This window comes from Lycium ferocissimum, chromosome 7 (genome assembly GCF_029784015.1).
Source record: "Lycium ferocissimum isolate CSIRO_LF1 chromosome 7, AGI_CSIRO_Lferr_CH_V1, whole genome shotgun sequence".
Taxonomy (NCBI): domain Eukaryota; kingdom Viridiplantae; phylum Streptophyta; class Magnoliopsida; order Solanales; family Solanaceae; genus Lycium; species Lycium ferocissimum.
This window is the reverse complement of record NC_081348.1, coordinates 9,957,535-9,975,693: the sequence shown is the minus strand read 5'-3', so window position 1 is coordinate 9,975,693 and position 18,159 is coordinate 9,957,535. Positions and strand designations below refer to the sequence as shown.

Here is an 18,159-nt window from a genome sequence, read left to right as displayed (position 1 = left end):
AAGGAAAAAAAAAAAGGAAGAAGAAGAAGAGAAAAAAAAAAAAAAAAAAGAAGAAGAAGAAAAGAAGAGAACGTACAGTGGAGAACATTTTGGGTGAAAGAGGAGGGGTGGGGTGTGGTCAGGGGATAGACGGGGTGGGGGCGTGTGGGTTAGTTTTTTATTTATTTATCTATTAAATTTTATTTAAAAGAGATAAAATTTTAACCAAAAAAAAAAAATTAAGGAAGAAAGGGTTGTCCACGCGCCCAATAAAAAGTGAAACTCAATTGCTTCGCCACGTAGGCAAAAGGTACCCAATAGGATCGAATTTGGATTGGTTTAGGTACCCAATAGGTACAATCCTCGGTTTAGGTATTCCAGAGAAAAATGTGGCAAAGTTTAAGGGGCTATCTATGACTTTTGCCTTTGTTCTTTTACCATTTTGAATAAAAAAAATTATTGACTCAGAATTTCTCGATTCTCATGCCTCGAATCCTTTAGGAAATTCTCTATTTGCTGAATAAGAATCTTTTTGTTGATAAAAAATAGTACTTCATTTTTTCAGTTGACCTATTGACTTAGATACAGTGTTTTAAAAAGCAGTTTCAGGTCTCGCCCTGAGATGAGGCACTGGCAAAACGCTCTGGGGCTCACGTGCGGGGCTTAGTTCCTGTGAGGCTTACGTCCTAAGCGCCTGAATGTACGCCCTAAACACGCCATACGCCCAATGCTCGGGGCTTGCCTAACAGTTCTTACACAAATTATATGTTAAATTCCTTAATTATAATTGTTGACCCTTGTAATTCTTTAACAAATTAATAATGCTGAATAGTTTTTCATCTATATAAATAATAAGATTGGGTGTAACTCAAATAACAAGTTGTAGTATTTCATATTTACTATTTGAGAATATCATAAGGGTGAATATCACTTAATATTTCTTTTAAAAAATACATAGCTGATTTGTACATTTTCACTTGTCATTGGTCTTCTGTCCTATGTATCAAAATTATCATATTTTACTATTTCGTTATTTGAAAGTAATTTTAATTTTATTCATGAAGGGGTTACATTTTAATTATAATACTGATAAATTTATTGATATAAAATGAACAGCGTGATAGTAATATTGTTTTAAGAAATTGTAATTTTTTCATTGTTTGAAAGTTAAGATGTCAGAGTTGATTTGTATTCCATAATAGCTTTTATTTCATTGTATTATTTATACTTGTAACATTATGTTATATATAATTACAAGTTGTAAGCAGGGGTGACTAGAGGGTGACTTTTGAGGCCCCAAAAACTTTTACCGATGAATTTTATGGTTTAAGTTTCTCTTACATAATATTGAAATTGTAAAAAGAAGTACAAAATATATATAACAAAAGAAAGAAAAAACACTATCTATGTTTTAAGAGCAATATTTTAAAACTTTGAACTAAACTATTCAAATATTCATATTATTAAATAAAGTTTTTACAATAATATCCTAGGTAATGTCTTTAAAACACATGGCTAATATCTTATTGACTTGAATTGATCCTCATTAATATAAATACTAATAATGTTACTATATGAAGAAAAAAACAACAAATAGGAAAAATAAAAAAAGGCAAGACTAAATTTTTTGTATATGGTACTATACTTAAGGTCTCATATTTAAATTTAGCTTGATTGTGAGGATCAAGCATATATATATATATATATATATATATATATATATATATATATAATAACCATGGGGCTTATGCCTCGCCGAGGCAAATGTAAAACGCCCCACCTTACGCCCTTGACTTTTAAAACACTGCTTAGTTATAGTAATATGGAGAAGCCAAATTGTTTTAAGCGCCGACTGAATTTGAAGCACGTCTTCTTTGAGAGAGAGGAGGATAGCTTATTCATTTGATCCTTGCACCTTCTCATAAATGGAATATTCCTGACGTATACAAAAAAGTGTGCTTCGTTCGAGAAATTTCTAACTCTCTATCCATTTATGAGATGGTTGAAATTTTTAGAACTCCATGATGCAAAAGAAATGTTATCCCCACCCGAATCAAGACAAAATTTTAAATTACCTTTTAAAATCACAATTAAAGTAAACAACGAAAAAAATGACGAATCTCTTTATGACAAAAAGATTCATTTTGCGAGTTCACTATTACGGAAAGAGGCGTTTAATTAATTATGGGGAAAGGAATCTAATCTTTCCACTGCAAGGAAACCTTTCAAGTGTTTCAAAAAAATAAAATGGGAGGAGCTCAAACAACCTTGCACTGTTTCAAGAATGGGTCAAATTTGATTTTTCTACCAATGTAACAGTATAGTATTACTAAAGTCTGTACCTAAAAGTTGAATAAATACTCTCCCTACTTACTATAGTTAAAAGGTGTAGCTTATAAGGAAAGTACAATAAAGCAGCAGATGACTCTACTTTCTAAAATGGTTGATTGTTATGCAAGAAAATATTACTCTATCAGTCTCAAATTGACATTTTTCATAAGTTGGTTAAAAAAAAATATATATCACACTCACTTACAGTAATTTTAAATTTTCTTATTACCTTCTATGAGATGATTAATAATTGCATAAATATTTATAATTTATATTAAGTTATAAATTTTATTTTTTAAAACTTCATGTTGAGTGAAATATCATCATGTAAGTGGGACAGGAAGAGATACTAAGGGTGTGATTGGTATAAAGGAAATTGTTTTTCACGAATATTTTTCGTACAAAAATAATTTTCTGTAGACAATATTATTTCAAAATCATTTATATAAAACCTAAGCAAACACTACGAAGGTGTGAGCAGGGGCTAGGAGTGTGATGGTGGTGAAGGTGAAGGTGGGGCTATGGAGGGTTGAGGTGGGATTGGGTGTGTTGGAGGGTCGGAAGGAATAAAATGTCACTTATAAAACTTATTTTTCCAACTTTTTTTTTTCAGAAAAATTATTTTCCTGATTTTAAGAGACTTATTTTTCTAAAAAAGAAAATTTGGACCAACCAATATAAAAAAATTAAAAATGTTTTCCTTCGTACCAAACACACCCTATTGAAAAACATTTACAAATGAAAAGCAAAAAGGGAGAGAATCAGAGAACTCAGAAATGGGCAGATAAAAAAGAAAAGCAGAGTTTTGTGGGGTGGTTGTTGGCTTTTAGCAGTTAGTCCTCGATTAAGTTGATAGTATGGTGCACCGACTACAAATTGGAATCACCTCTCCCTTTTCCCCCATGAGACAGAACAACAAAGTATAAGCCACAATAATAATAATAATAATAATAATAATAATAATACTTAAAACATAGGCATAGAATCTAACCCATTTTTGCTTTTTCAGTTTATGGAGACACCTACCTTCTCCCTATTGTTCTTGTTCCTAGATATGAAATTGAACTCCATTGCCTTTACCACAATGGGTCCCTTACATTTTTGCGCATGCGCCTCCAATATTTGCTTTGCTCTATTCGGACCTACTCACCATTTTACACTTTTTCCTAAAATGTTTCTCAAAAGTTTCTTTCCCTTTTGCAATTTTAATGGGCGTTTGGTCATGAAAATCAAATATTTTTTACTTTTTTTTTTTTTTTTTAGTTTGAAGTTGGAGTTGTGTTTAGTTGGAGTTTTTGCAGAGAATATTTGGTTATTTGAATGTATTGAAAGTGGAAAAAAATGAAAACAAAATTTTAGGTGTTTTTCAAATACATCTTCAAGTTGTATTTGGAATTTTCATGGCCAAACACTATTCCCAAATAAAGTGGGGGGGAAATTCCAGAAAAAAGTGACAAATTCTCATGGCCAAACGGGTCCTTAATTTCGAGACAGTAACTTCAAGATCATTAGTAAACAGTCCCTCTGTCCAAATTTATATGACACTTTTCTTTTTAATCAGTCTAAAGAAGAATGACACATTTCTTTATTTGGCAACAATTTAATTTTAAATTTTACCTTTTACACTTAACGAGATAATCTATAACCACACAAGTATCTTTGATTTGTTTTAAACCACAAGATTCAAAAGTCTTTTTTTATTTCTTACACTCCGTGCCCAGTCAAATTACATCACATAAATTGGAACGGAGGAAGTAGTAAATTCTAAATTTAATTTTAGTATGTATTTAGTGTAATTTTTAATACATATAGGGGTGCGGCCAAATTTATTAAGTTTTATCGAATCGGTAACGTAACGCCTATTTCCATCCTAGTTATATACTACTCCTTCCGGTTCAAAAAAAGTGTACACTTAGGTATTTTGCACACTCCTTAAGAAAATACTAGCTCCTAAAAAATATAGATAATTTGATTAAACTAGCCTTAATTAAATAGGTATTGGGATTCGGTAACCTAACACTTAATAAGGGTAAATCTGAAAAGATAAGTTTAATTCTTTCTTAATTTGGTATGTAGACCTTCTTTCTGAATCAAAATTTAAAAAGCTAAGCGGACACTCTGTTTGAACCGAGGGAGTATATTATTTGGAATGAAGAACTTTTGGTTTGAAAAAAAAAAAAAAAAAACTTTCTTCTTTGTAGATTTAGCTGATACCGAATGAATGAATTTCAGGTATTAATTGAATTAAAAAAACATATTACCTTTTCATTTTTTCCCCTTTTTGTTTTCTTCTATACGTAAACTATGGAGAAATCATAGTTTGTTATTTGTGGTTTATTACTTTGCACGAGTTATTAGGGTTTTTTTTAAATCTAGACCTTGATGTAATATTCTTTTTGTTCGTATTGCTTACTTTTTCTTCTTATTGACTATAAACTTGCGTACAATTTCACCAACAAAAAGTAGACTTTAAAATTTTAATATTGCCTCTTTATCAGTTCCCCCTTTTCTTATTAGCTGTGCGGATTGGGTCTAAGAAAGGTCGGAAAGTTGACACTCAGCATGATTTTATTTAGGTTACATCAGCACCTTTCAAACTTGTCATGTTAATGAGTTATCGTGACGTCCTTCAAATCATAAAGTATAAATAGTTTTAATTTCATAGTGGAAGTATGACATTTAGTTATTTTGTCCTCTAATACTCAGTACTACGAAAATTTACAATGTTTAGCGGACCTATATGAGAAAAAAATTCAGAAATCACGAAGTAGCAGGGACAAATGATTTTGCATTAATAATTGGAGTATTAATTTTGTTTAGTGTTCTTCCTTTAGTCAATTTCGAAATGGCCCTTTACCTAACAAATTCATAATGTTGAGCTTCAAAGCATACGTTTTAATTACCTCAATTTTTTTTTTTATGATGGTGGTGTCCGAGTTAGTATGTGTTAATTAACCTCAACTATTTCTTCGGTATCTGCTACCCCCTTAGATGAGAAAAAATTGTATACTTAGTGTTTTTGTCTCTGCTTAAATTTATACATGAGACATTATGCTTCTCTTCCTACTTATCGATCACTAAATCACACCCTTGGATACGCATTTTGCCAAAATTTAGCGTTAAGTCGTGTGAAGTATGTGATGATCATCTTGAGCCTTTAAGATGCTACTTTCCAATTTGCAAATCGATTCCCCTCAATTTTCCTTTTGAGATTAACTTTTGTATAAGTTCTGGAGTTTGTAAGAAAATGCAAAGTGTGTTTGCACCTATTACTACGATGGGAGATGTTGCTAACTGATCAACTAGAAGTCAATATCAATACCAAAACATTGGAAGTTTATCCAAGTAAATAAAGAACTTTGCTTACCATTTACATAGATAAAACATTCTTACTTGATTTAAACATATGGATTAGACAAATTAAACTAAATTAATAAGTTGGAGGGCCAATGACTCGTGAAACCATGAATAACTGCATTAGGTTCTAAACGAGCGATGGTGCTTTCGGGAGAGCTTTGAGGCAAATTCCTTTCAGCAGTTAAAGCTTAATTAGAGATTCTTTTATTAAAGCAATCCCATTTATGGGATTACACTAAGTATGTTGTTTGTTATTTTTATTAAAGCAATAGCACATAGTAGTAGTTATTATGAATAAAAGTCAATGTAATGTAAATGAAGTTAACCGACATGAGATTGAATTATGTGCACTACATTCTTTAAGCCGTTCTTTTAGTGCTTTCTATTAAGTAGTAGTACTCAATTAAGTTCTTAATTAACTCTTATATTGTACTATATATATATATATATATATATATATATATATATATATATATATATATATATATATATACACAAATCATCTTCTCAATTGATATTTGCAATATATAATTAATTATGTCAAATTCTCTATGAGCTTTAGGAGGAAACTTGGCACTCAAACACTATGGTAACCCAAATCGGTCGATAGGCCCACCAAATAAATAATGAGATTTTCGTTCTTTACGATCGAATTTCAAACAGTTTTTTTTTTATTATTCAAAATAGTGAAGCTTTCAATCAATATCTTCTCACCTCATTCATTTGGGTTCTCGCTCGAATCGAAACTTTTATACATTAATTACTCAATCTAATAGCCTACTTATTGGGCGCTAATTTAAAAAAAAAAGCTTTCAAATGAGCTCGTCATTTGATCCAAAACCGATTTTTTCTTTTCTTTTTTCTTTTTAGGAATTCTGAAGAGTAAACATATACGATTCATGACATTTCTTTTATTAATTCTTAGTTTGCCTGAAGAAAGAGGTACTCCAATATATGCATGCAAGAATAGACGATTTTGTGCCATCACTTCTTGCACGTACATACCAAACAGAAGAAATTATATTACTGAAATAAGCACAGAAGGCACAAAAGTATTGCATTGAGTAATGAATTGAAAACCTAAAGTAAATCTCATGGGAAACATGTAAACAATAAGCTCCCCATCTGATCTAAATTACATTATACAGATCGGTGTTTTGGATTCCCATCTCAAATCCACCAATCTATTATAACCTGATATGTACAGAAACAGGAAAAAACGGATCGCACAATCAGGCAATATAAAATGTCCGTGCAAATTTCACGAACAATAACCCAAGTCGTTATTTTCAAAAACTGCTGGAGGAGTTCCCTCTAACAAGCAGAAAATAGGCGGAATATTAAGCGTCTCTTGTCCGCCATACGCATTCCAACAGAACGGATCCAACACTAAGTCTCCTTGAGCAGGCAGAAGTTCTATGTCCGAAAGTGTTATGTTAGTGCACGGGATAGTGTCACTACAAGCAAAATGCATAGGCGGGCTTCTTATATCGTACGTTCCTTTAATGCCACTGTACTCAATGTCCGAAACGGACACCGCTGAGGTGCGGTTGCTGCAGTCTTTTGAGAGACAGTAGAATTGGTCGATTATGATGGGATTCCTTACGTTGTCCATGTGAATGTTAAGGAAGGAAACTCCCGATACTGCTCCAAATCCGCCTTGCCATGTCTTGATCCTCACTCCATTATCCGATTCCCTTATCACCGAGTCCCTCACTGTTAGGTTTGATACGCATGCTCGCGAGTTGTGGTTGCCTAAACTCCCAATGCTATTTTATACAACGACACAAGCAGATAATGCGTCAATACACTGATAGTATAAAAAAAATCTGACAACCTGCTACGACATGTTAAATTATACTCATATGTAAAACGATTTGTATTATTAGTGTATAGAAATTAAAATCATTCTTATATTTGTTTGTTTTCGTTGCTTTTTCAGATGAAAGTATATTACATGTATGTACCAGTATAAACAAGCCATTTGTACGACCACCTTTTAAGATAATATCATAATCACCTATCATAATCACCATTCACCCCATCAGAACAAGTAGTTAGTATATTATTAACTCTACCTGATTCCATGTCCTCCAGGTCCACATGTAAGATTCCTAATATCCACATCGTAACATCCTGCTCCTATTGATACACAATCATCACCTGTATAACAGTATATAAAATTAATGCACGACATTTAATGTTAGGATCAAGGTGTAATTGATCAAGAAATTAAATAAGGACTTCGATAGGACTAATTAAGTAGAATTACGTACCATTAGAGATGAGTGAGTCATAGATTTCAACATTGCTGGTCTGCTCAATGTGAATGCCATCGGTGTTGGGACTCCAGGCCGGAGCCGTAATATGTAGGGATTCGATATGCACATTCTTGCAGTTATCAAATCTGAAATTAAATTGTGGACTATTCTTCATCCAAATTCCTTCCACCGTTAGATTTGAGCTCATGAAGAATCTAATGGCCTGCAATATACGTACCAAAATATTACAATCTACTTATTAGAATTAAGAAATTAAAATTAATGAATAATATCACCTAAATTCACAAAATCTATTATTGCAAATGATGCTTAGCGGTAAAAGTTTGTTTTCACTCACAATTGGGCTGTCACATGGTCCAGGCAGTGTACTTCCATTGGGTCCCTGTTGTTGTACTGAGGATTAGATAGTTTATTCATACGTACGTCATACGTGTAAAGATTGATTCGTAAAGATTATTGAAATTAAACCACTATCCCATACAGTACTGCATGAAAAGGAAAAGTAGACACGTATATACCTTATGGGGTTTGCAAGGCAGATTCCACCACTCTTCTCCCCTTCCATCTATTACGCCTCCACCTTGCAATGACAACTCATTTACTTTATAGAATACCAGCCATTGCCGCTTGCTATTGTTGCTCGGCCACGACTCCGGTCCATCTGGCGGCATTATGGTTCCTTCCAACTTCCCATGATGACACACAAAATTAGTTACATAAAGCAAAATTCCTCTGTAGTGTTTCTTGAGTACATCTAAATTGCTCCCTCTGTTTTAATTTACGTGGTATAGTTTCTGTTTTAGTTGACGTGGTATAGTTTGAATGAATACAAAAAAAAAATGAAATTTATGGTCATACATACCATGATATTTTGTGATCATAAAAGTATGCCAGAGTAAAACGAGAAATTTACAGTTGAATTATTTTTAAATATATAAAATGATAAATATGTCAATCTTTTAGAACATAGAAAGGAAGTCTTGGAGCAATAGTAAAGTTGTTTTCAGTGACCTATAAATCACGGGTTCGAGCGTGGAAGCAACCACTAGTTTGATCGGGTTGCCCTTTTTTCTTTTTAGAATGCACTCTAAAGGATCGAATAGTTAGTGCCACGTAAAAAGGAACAGAAGGGATAGTAGAATAAGACATACTCCAATCATTTAATTCAATATGACACTTTTTCCTTTTTAATATGTTAAAAAAAAAATGACATCAAAAGTCTTTAATTTTAAGTTTATACTTAGTGACATGTTCATAAAGTTCTAAAGGTATTTTCGGGATTTATCAAAAATTCTTACTTCTTAAATCGGTGCCAAATCAAACACAAAAGTTGAGGGAGGACATCTAAAGAAAACAAAGTACTGGTATCTTAAATAGGTACCTGAAACATCAAACCACTTTGACAGGGACCAGTGAAAATAGTGGATTGGATCATGAAAGAGTAACCAACGGGAACGTGGATGACCGCTGACTCAACTTGGCAAGCAGCATCCCAGGCAGCCTTAAAAGCTTCAGTATCATCCACAAAGCCATTTCCCACTGCTCCAAACGACCTCACATCATAAACACCTTCGTCGCCAGGCGAGTTAGAAGGCTCGGGTGAAATAGAAGGCGGGTAAGATATGTGAGAATTATGCTTATTGTGTTGTTTCTTATTATGGTGGCCGCGATGACCGTGGTGATGGTACCTAGCAGTAACAACATGGCTACATAAAAATAATAATGCAAGCGTCATGTAAAATACAAGTAGTGGCAAAGGCACACGGGTTGATAGCGATGCCATTAGTTTCAAAGTTTCGTATGAACAGATAGAAAATGACTGTGTAGTGGTAATAGTGCTGAAACGTTACTTTCAAATTGGGTGAGGAATGTGAGGAAAATTTCAAGAATCAAGGAAAAGACTCTGAGTTGTTCAGAAAGTGGAAAGGAACTTAGCTTGGAAGAGGTTTTATGGAGGCAAATTCCTGGCAATGTGTGTCAACTTGCACATAAATTAATAAAAAGAAAAAGGGAGTAATGTGAATGTTTGTGTGTGTTTCAGCACTACTGCATGCAGAATCTGAAAGGCTAAGCTCATTTATCTATCTTTGCCTATAGACATGCCCGTATATATAGATGACTACGTACATGCTTGCAGTGTATAAAATAACCAAGATTTTGAGCGTTCAGCAAGCAATGTGGATCGACTGTCATAATTCAGTTACTTTCATCCAATTAAGCTAGTACCAACATTTACTTGGCACTAGTTTTTCAATTTCACTCTGGCTATTACTTGTATGTTATACATATATGCATACAACTTCATCGGGCATACTCCTTGTGTTATAATTTGTTTGGCTTGATTCGGAGTACGAGAGCCAAAGTAACTAATGCTTGATGTGATCATGTGAATTTGAACATAGAATCTTCAAATATTTGAAATAAAATTTACATATTTAAAAACTATATAAAAAGTATTATAAGTCGCAATAGTTAACAATTCAAAATATTTAGAAGGTATTTGAAAAAGTTATGGTGAAAGAAGATATCCTTTGACTATCCAAATAGTAACTAAGACAAAGAAATTGAAATGGAGGGAGTATATAATTTAAATCGATACAGAGTGTAGGAAAGAAATAAAGACTTCGACGAGCTAATATCAAAATACCCCTCAACGTTTGACCAAAATCCCAACTACACACCTAACCTTTGCGTTGGTCCTATTACCCCCCCGACAATTTTTTTCAATATTAAAATGCCCCTTTTTTGCCGATGCTAAACGAAGAAATATTACAACCCCCAATTATTAACGGTTTGTCCACACGCGCGCGCCCACGTGCCACATCTTTAATTTCCCCCCATTTTATTAATTTCCCCCTTCCTCCATCCATCTACTCTTCTTCTTCAAAAAAAAAAAAAAAAAAATCTCTCAATTTTCCATACTCCATTTTCGTATATTTATGAGGATCCGAAAACCCATACCCAATTCTCCTTCATCTTCATCAACATCATCATCATCTTCATTAGAGTTGAAAAAAAAAATCACACCAACTTCCTCAAATCGATCCAAAAAACCCAAATGTGAAGGAAGCCACCTAACACCAAGTAGAACAAAGTTCATCCATTAATTTCATCAAACAATCAAGAATTTGAAGAAACCCACTTGGTGTTCTTCATAGCTTTCTCCAAATTCCTAGCAATGGAGTTTAATTTTCTCCCCAAATCAACTCAAAGAATTAGTGCTTAAACAACTCCAACCAAGCAACAAGTAGCAACTCCAAACAAGCAACTTCCAATCAGATTTTCTTTAACAAGATTAGATTTTCAACCTTGATTTTTTTTTTCCAGATTTTAGTTTTTTTTTTCTTCAATTTTTTTTTTTTAATTTGATTTGGGAAAATAGTGATTATAAGAATAATCACTATCCTAGCTCTAAATTTATAATGGGTATTATTTTGACAAAAAAAATGGAGATGGGTATTAAATAGGGTGAAGAAGAAGATGAAGTAGCCTAAAAAATGGAGGGAATTTAAATTTATCTATGTGGCCCAAATTGGCATTTTAAAACACGTCGAAGGTTTTTTAAAGGCGCTATAACGCAAAATATTTAGAAGGTATTTGTAGTCACACTTGTCCACATCAAGAAAAAGGGCATTTTAATCCGAAAAAAATTGTCCAGGGAGGTAATAGGGCCAATCTAAAAAAAAGGTGTGTGATTTTTTTAAAACGTCGGGGTATTTTGGTATTAGTCAAGACTTCTTATTGTAGTTTAAAATATGTCATAGTATTTGTATGGTTATAAAACTTTTGAAATTTGGGGTCTTAAACAAGTCTTAAAATTTGTGTGATAATAAATATTTCTCATTAAAGGTAAAGTAAAACGAAATTAAGCGCAAAGTTAATTGTTTTCAAATTTAGAAGTGTGTGTTATTCTTTTTTAAACATAAGTACTACAAAGGAATGTAAGATACATAAATTGAATGGATGAAATAACATACTCCCTCTGTCATAGTTTATGTGTCTTGTTTGAATTGAATTTTGAAAGTCAAACTTCTCAATATGAAATAAAATTTACATATTTAAAAATTACATAAAAATTAATATAAGCCATAATAATTAATAATTCAAAGTATTTACATATGAGAATATATCCTGATATGAAACTTCAAAGTGATACTCCTCTCAAAATTCAAACACCCCCACATAAGTTAAAACGGAAGGAGAACTAAAAAATATTACTGTCGTACGTACGTGGATACAATATTTAATTAAAATTTGGGCAGAGTGGTTTTGGGCAAAACCACTAAAAGGACGTGTCTCGGATGTGTCTCTTCTATTTCAAATTATCTGTTATTTTTTTATTTTACACGTCACTTAATAAATATTATTAATTTAAGGGGTATTTGACCTATTTTATTCTTATTTATGTTTAAGTTATAATATCTTTTTATTAAATATTTACTTTATTATATCATCTCCTTTAATGATAAAATTCTACTAAGTGTAAATAGAGAAAAAATAATTAATTATGAGTTGAACTTATAAAATGACAAATAATTTAGAATAACTATTTTTAAAAATCACGACAAATAATTTGAGGCATCAAGGAGTATATAACTTTATAAACAAGAAGATCAAAGCAGCAGAAATGAAAAAGTTAAATTTGCGTTAGTTAGAGTGGATCTAATCCTTCCAAATACTACTATTGTGTTACAGGAAACAGGCCCATTTAGACAGGAGACATTGACCTTTTTAAGAATGTGGAGGCTGCGCATGCAGTGACTCTGCCCCTGAAATAAAGGTAAAACGGAAACCAGAAGCCTTTGAGTGGGTATGTTGGTGGATGAATGGCCATTAACTTGAAAAAAGCCATACCCCTCTCCTAGCCCCTTCGGCTACTCCATGTTCTACCCCATAACTCTCACTTTTTTCTCTGGTCCCTAGTATTTTTTCCACTTTGGTCACAAATTAATACAACTTGCACCCCCCTTACTTTATCATAAACATTCCACATTTAGTTGATACGTCTGATAAACGTTAAGTAGAGATAATTAAATAGTACTAGTGACTAAGAAAGCAAGATTCTCCCTAGAGTTGAATGCTGATCAGATTCGTCTTATGTTTATCTGTCGATTGACTAAACCATTTCAGCTTCACCAAATTCGAAAGGACAAAACAATGTGCTCTCAATCTCAAATCAGACCTGATGTTAGTATATTCGCTAAGGCACTACTACTACTACTAATTAACTGCTGTAAGCTTCAATATTAGTAAAGTAATCATTGCAGACAGAAAGCATGAAGTTCTTGTGGTCCTGAAATAGTGTAGTTTCACATCACTCCTTTGGCATTATTTACTTCAAGACAAGGTTCACAAATGATGAGAAGAGCCAGGCTTGAATTTATGGGCGGTTCGGCAAAATCACTAACTTCAGCACAAATTTTACACACGTGTTAAGAAATATATGCACGAAATTTATAGTAAGAATCTATTTATCAACGGTTGAGGTCGTTGTCCTAATTCAAACTCGTAATTAAAGTTCAAATCTTGACTTGGCTCTTTATGCGCTAGTCGAAAAAAAAGAATTAAATAAAATGTACAAAAAGAAAAAGAGAGCGCTTTATCCGAATTTTTTTGTCTCTTGCAATCTTTCGGTTGCACTTGATAGGGCTGAATTATATATAATGCATTCTAATCCACTTACATGTTTGTGCAAGCACAACCTGCTTATTTTTAGTACCCTTACATACACGAATATTTCATCTATAAATTATCGTGAGATTTGAAAAAGAAAAAGGTCATAAGGGGAAACAAGAGCCATACTCTAAATGTTGCTTTAATATTGGACCTCGTCTACTTTCATTATAAATTGTATAGTTCTCTACAAAGAGGATCTATGCCTTTGTAGAAGAAATTAACTACTACTATATGAAAACGACTCTGACAAGTCGTCACAATAGTAAGAAAGCCCTGAGTAGTTACAATAGTAAATGCTTATGCTACTCTCTCTCCGTTATGGCGTTATGGGTATTTAGTTTAAGTAATTGAAAGGTAAGATTTTTGACACATAAGCTGAATTATGTAAAGTACTAAATCTTCCCTTAATATCAACAAGACAACAACTAAGATGAAAGATGGAGAAAGTTCCACATGTACTCCTTTTCTTCCCTAGCTCATAAAATGTCTACGTTTACATCCAGAAGCTAAGTCGTAATTAATTAACAAGTCATGTGGTAAAATGAAATACACGGTCCGTTATCTTTTACTAGTTCAGTATTAACTTTGCACTTCTTTTAAGATATTTTTGTTAAGTTTTTCATATTAACCATATTTTTAAAATCTTTGACAAGTAAATTAGAAAGATCTTTTTTTTTTTTTTTTTTTTAAATATATGGGTAAAAGGGAAGGGAGGGAGTAAATGATAAGATCAAATAGTTTCTAATTATAAACATATGACAACTTTTTCTAAACGAACTAAAAACAAAAGTGTATCGCATAAATTACTATAGAGAGGAGTATTTCTCATATTTGTTAAGACCATGATATCCTAACATGCTGCTTTAAAGTTCTTTGGTTACCGAATACAACAATGCCAAAAGCAGATAAAAATACCATCAGGTGCATAAAAGTTATATGTATGTTATGTCTTAAGAAGCTAAAGTGTGACTTAACCTGATGTTCATGATCAATATTATTCATTGCCGATAAATATTGTGTATTATACTCAAGGGTAACTTAGTCTTTTGTATGTATTTATGTACTATAAATACTCCACTGTACATGTAATTCATTATTATTGAGAACATATATTGTTTCATGGTATCAAAAGCTTAGGTCTTTTAGGTCTCTCTCATCTTTACGGATCTCATGGCTTCCTCTCAGTCTGCTACTTCTTCATCCGTTTCTTCCATTGATGCTTCGCTATCTTCTCCTCCTTCGTACTTTGCCATCTCTATCTCTAACATCAAAAACTTAGTCCCTACAGTTCTTGACTATTCCAACTACATATTGTGGAGAGAACTCTTTTTTACCGCATTTAAGGGACATGGGGTTTATGGATTTATTGATGGTAGTTTTCCTTGCCCGAAAGACATCATCACTGTTAAGAAGATGGCACTTCGTCGCTAATCTTGTTTTCAACAAAGGGATTCAACTTGATTCTATTGTATTATCATGGATTCAGAAGACCATATCCCAAGAGATTCTTCGAGCAATTCTGCGTCCAAATCGCTCACTAAACCGCTCGAGAGGCATGACTTGAAATTGAACGCCTCTTTCGTGATCAAGTGAGCTCACGAACTTTTCAACTGAAGGTGCAATTTCATAATCTTAAAAAAGGCAATCTCTCCATCAACGACTATGTTCATCGTTTGAAATCAATTGCTGACACCTTAAACTCTTATTGGTAATCCTATTTCTGATACTGATCTTGTCCTTCAAATCTTATCTGGTCTTCCTTCAGACTACATGTCTGTAAGTACCTCTATTTCTACTAGAGTTCCGTTTCCATCTTTTGTTGAAACTCGATCTCTTCTTTTCCTCCATGAATCCCAGTTAAATAATTTTTCCCTATCAAATTCGGACTCTTCCTCTACGGCATTTGTTGCTAAGCAACAGTCTTCTTCTTATAGTCGTGGACGTGGTAAAAATCACTATGGTGGTCGAAACTCTTCTGGTGGTCGTGGAAGGGGTCGCCAAAATCAAGGATCTCGCAAGAACTTTTCTCTATCTTCACAATATGCTCCTTGCCCACACACTCCATCTATCTTAGGTCCAGCACCTTCGACTTTTCTTTCTCACTTTTCCAACTCCGTACCAATGCATATGGTTGTCCAGTGTCAACTTTGTTGTCAACCCAATCATTCTACCCGTGAATATCCATCTCTGAATTCTAGGGCATACTTCTCTAATCTTCAATCTTCCACTTCTCCTAATTCTTTTGTTTCTCTTGGTGATGCGCAATGGGTGGTTGATACGGGCGCCACTTCCCACATGACTCCAAATGCAGGTACTCTTTCCTCTTTATCTCCGAACAATGGTTCTGATAGAGTTGTTGTTGGTAACGGCTCTCAACTTCCCATCTCATTTACTAGTCATGGTACTATCTCTACTCTGCCTTCTAATTTTTCTCTTAATAATGTTCTTATCGTTCCTAATCTCTCTACTAATTTACTTAGTGTTCGAAAGTTTGCATCAGATAACCATTGCTCTATTGATTTTGATGCCCTTGGTTTTTTTGTTAAGGACATCAAGATGAAGAAAACTCTTCTCAGGTGCAATAGTCCTGGACCACTATATTCCCTTTTTTCCTCGTCTATTGGTGGTGTTGCTCCCAAAGCCTTTGTTGCAGCTTTCGTCTACCTTCGACTCGCATCAACGTTTAGGTCATCCAAGCCGTGCGCCTAGCTCAATTAGTTAGAGAAAATAAATTTTGTTGTTCATCTTTAAATGGTTTAGATTCACTATGTAACGCTTGCCAACTTGGCAAGCACCATAAACTTCCTTTTATGGAATCCCGATCTTGTACTACTTTTTCCTTTGCATTAATACCTAGTGATATTTGGACCTCTCCGGTTGCCTCGTGTATTGGTTTTCGTTATTATATTCTTTTTGTTGATGATTTTACTAAGTTCGTTTGGGCTTTTCCCATAAAACGAAAATCTGAAGCATTTCAAAAACTTAAAGATTTTCATGCTTATGTCTTAAATCAATTTTCAACAAAAATTAAAATGTTGCAATGTGATGGGGCGAGCGAATATGTTCGGCTTGGATCCTTTCGTGCCTTTCTAAATAACAGTGGTATTTCTCTAAGAATATCATGTCCGCATACTCATCAACAAAATGGCAAAGTGGAACGTATGCATCGTACCATTGCCTATATGATTCGTTCTCTACTTTTTCAAGCATCTCTTCCTCCTATATTTTGGGTTGAAGCTCTTCACACCGTTGTCCATCTTTCAAATATTCGCCCTCTTCTATAATTAATTTTCGGACTCCTTTTGAACTTCTTTTTGGCAAGTCTCCTACCTATGATCATTTACGGGTGTTTGGTTGCTTTTGTTATCCTAATCTTAGTGACTACTGTCCACATAAATTAAGTCCTCGGTCGAAGCATTGTATATTTTATTGGTTATCCGTCAAATTATAAGGGATTTAGATGCTTTGATCCAGTCACGAGCAAAGTCTATATCTCTAGACACGTTCGATTTAATGAGAGCTTCTTTCCTTATACTTATCTTAAATCGTCTACCTCACCTGTAACTCCTTCCAACTCTCTGTTTCAAGCTCCTTCAAATTTCAACTCCAATCCACTTCCACGTTTCTCTACTTCCTTAGTGGTTCCATATATGAATTCAACTTCTACAAAATCTTTATCCACTAGCAGATTTTAGCAAAGTCCAAGCAAATCAATTCCTCCAAACTCTTCAAAGCTTATCTCCTCACCTTATCAATTAACTAATCCTAATATTCAGTCTCCCATCCTATGTCAAACTCCTAATTCTTCTCTGGTATCTCAATCTCAAATGAATCCTATCTCTCCGAACCATCCAATATTCTCAAACTCTCCTTCACGTCACTTGGAAACCTTATCTTCTCATTCTGGACAAAGCCGTTCTCACTCAAGTCACTTTAATTTCGTTGCACACTCCTTAGATTCTACGTTTGTTCCATCTTCACCTTTATCCGCTTCACATCAATCTCCCCTTCTCTCTTCCCTTCATTCACGACCTTCTTTATCCAACCAACATCACATGATAACACGTGCTCAAACTGGCAGTCTTAAGCTACGTATACTTCCTTCTCTTCTTTCACACACTTCTTCACTCCCATCTTAACCAACATCTTTTAAGGAAGCTGCAATAGATCTTAATTGGATACGAGCAATGACAAAAGAGTATAATGCTCTGACGGCTAACAAAACATGGGATTTAATGTTACCTCCTCCAAATGCGAATATAATTGGTTGTCGTTGGGTCTATAAGGTTAAACAAAAATCAGATGGTTCTTTTGAGCGTTTTAAAGCTCGTTTAGTTGCTCAAGGATATAAACAACAATGTGGACTAGACTATGATCAAACGTTTAGTCCAGTGGTGAAACCAGTCACCATCCGTACTGTTCTTGCGCTTGCGGCGTCTAAGGGTTGGTTAGTTCACCAACTAGATGTTAAGAATGCCTTTTTACATGGCACTCTTAATGAACTAGTATATATGAAACAGCCTCCTGGCTATGT

At 33.7% G+C, this 18,159-nt stretch overlaps 1 protein-coding gene across 1 annotated transcript; it reads right to left on the bottom strand.

Moving 5' to 3' along the window:
• Window positions 1-6,666: 6,666 nt before the first annotated feature.
• LOC132062501 (polygalacturonase At1g48100-like) lies at window positions 6,667-10,156 on the bottom strand. The gene is made up of 6 exons (XM_059455056.1): window positions 9,331-10,156; window positions 8,468-8,635; window positions 8,287-8,331; window positions 7,944-8,151; window positions 7,746-7,830; window positions 6,667-7,436 (listed from the first exon to the last, which is right to left on the bottom strand). The coding sequence occupies exons 1-6, from the start codon at window positions 9,730-9,732 to the stop codon at window positions 6,929-6,931; spliced, it is 1,416 nt and encodes a 471-aa protein (XP_059311039.1). The 5' UTR covers window positions 9,733-10,156; the 3' UTR covers window positions 6,667-6,928.
• Window positions 10,157-18,159: the final 8,003 nt, after the last annotated feature.

Coding starts and splice junctions, on each gene's coding strand:
- LOC132062501 (XM_059455056.1), bottom strand. CDS start 9,732: ATGGCATCGCTATCAACCCGTGTGCCTTTGCCACTACTTGTATTTTAC. Junction 8,332..8,467: donor TGCCTTGCAAACCCCATAAG/GTATATACGTGT, acceptor GTACAACAACAG/GGACCCAATGGAAGTACACT. Junction 8,152..8,286: donor GACCATGTGACAGCCCAATT/GTGAGTGAAAAC, acceptor CGTATATTGCAG/GCCATTAGATTCTTCATGAG.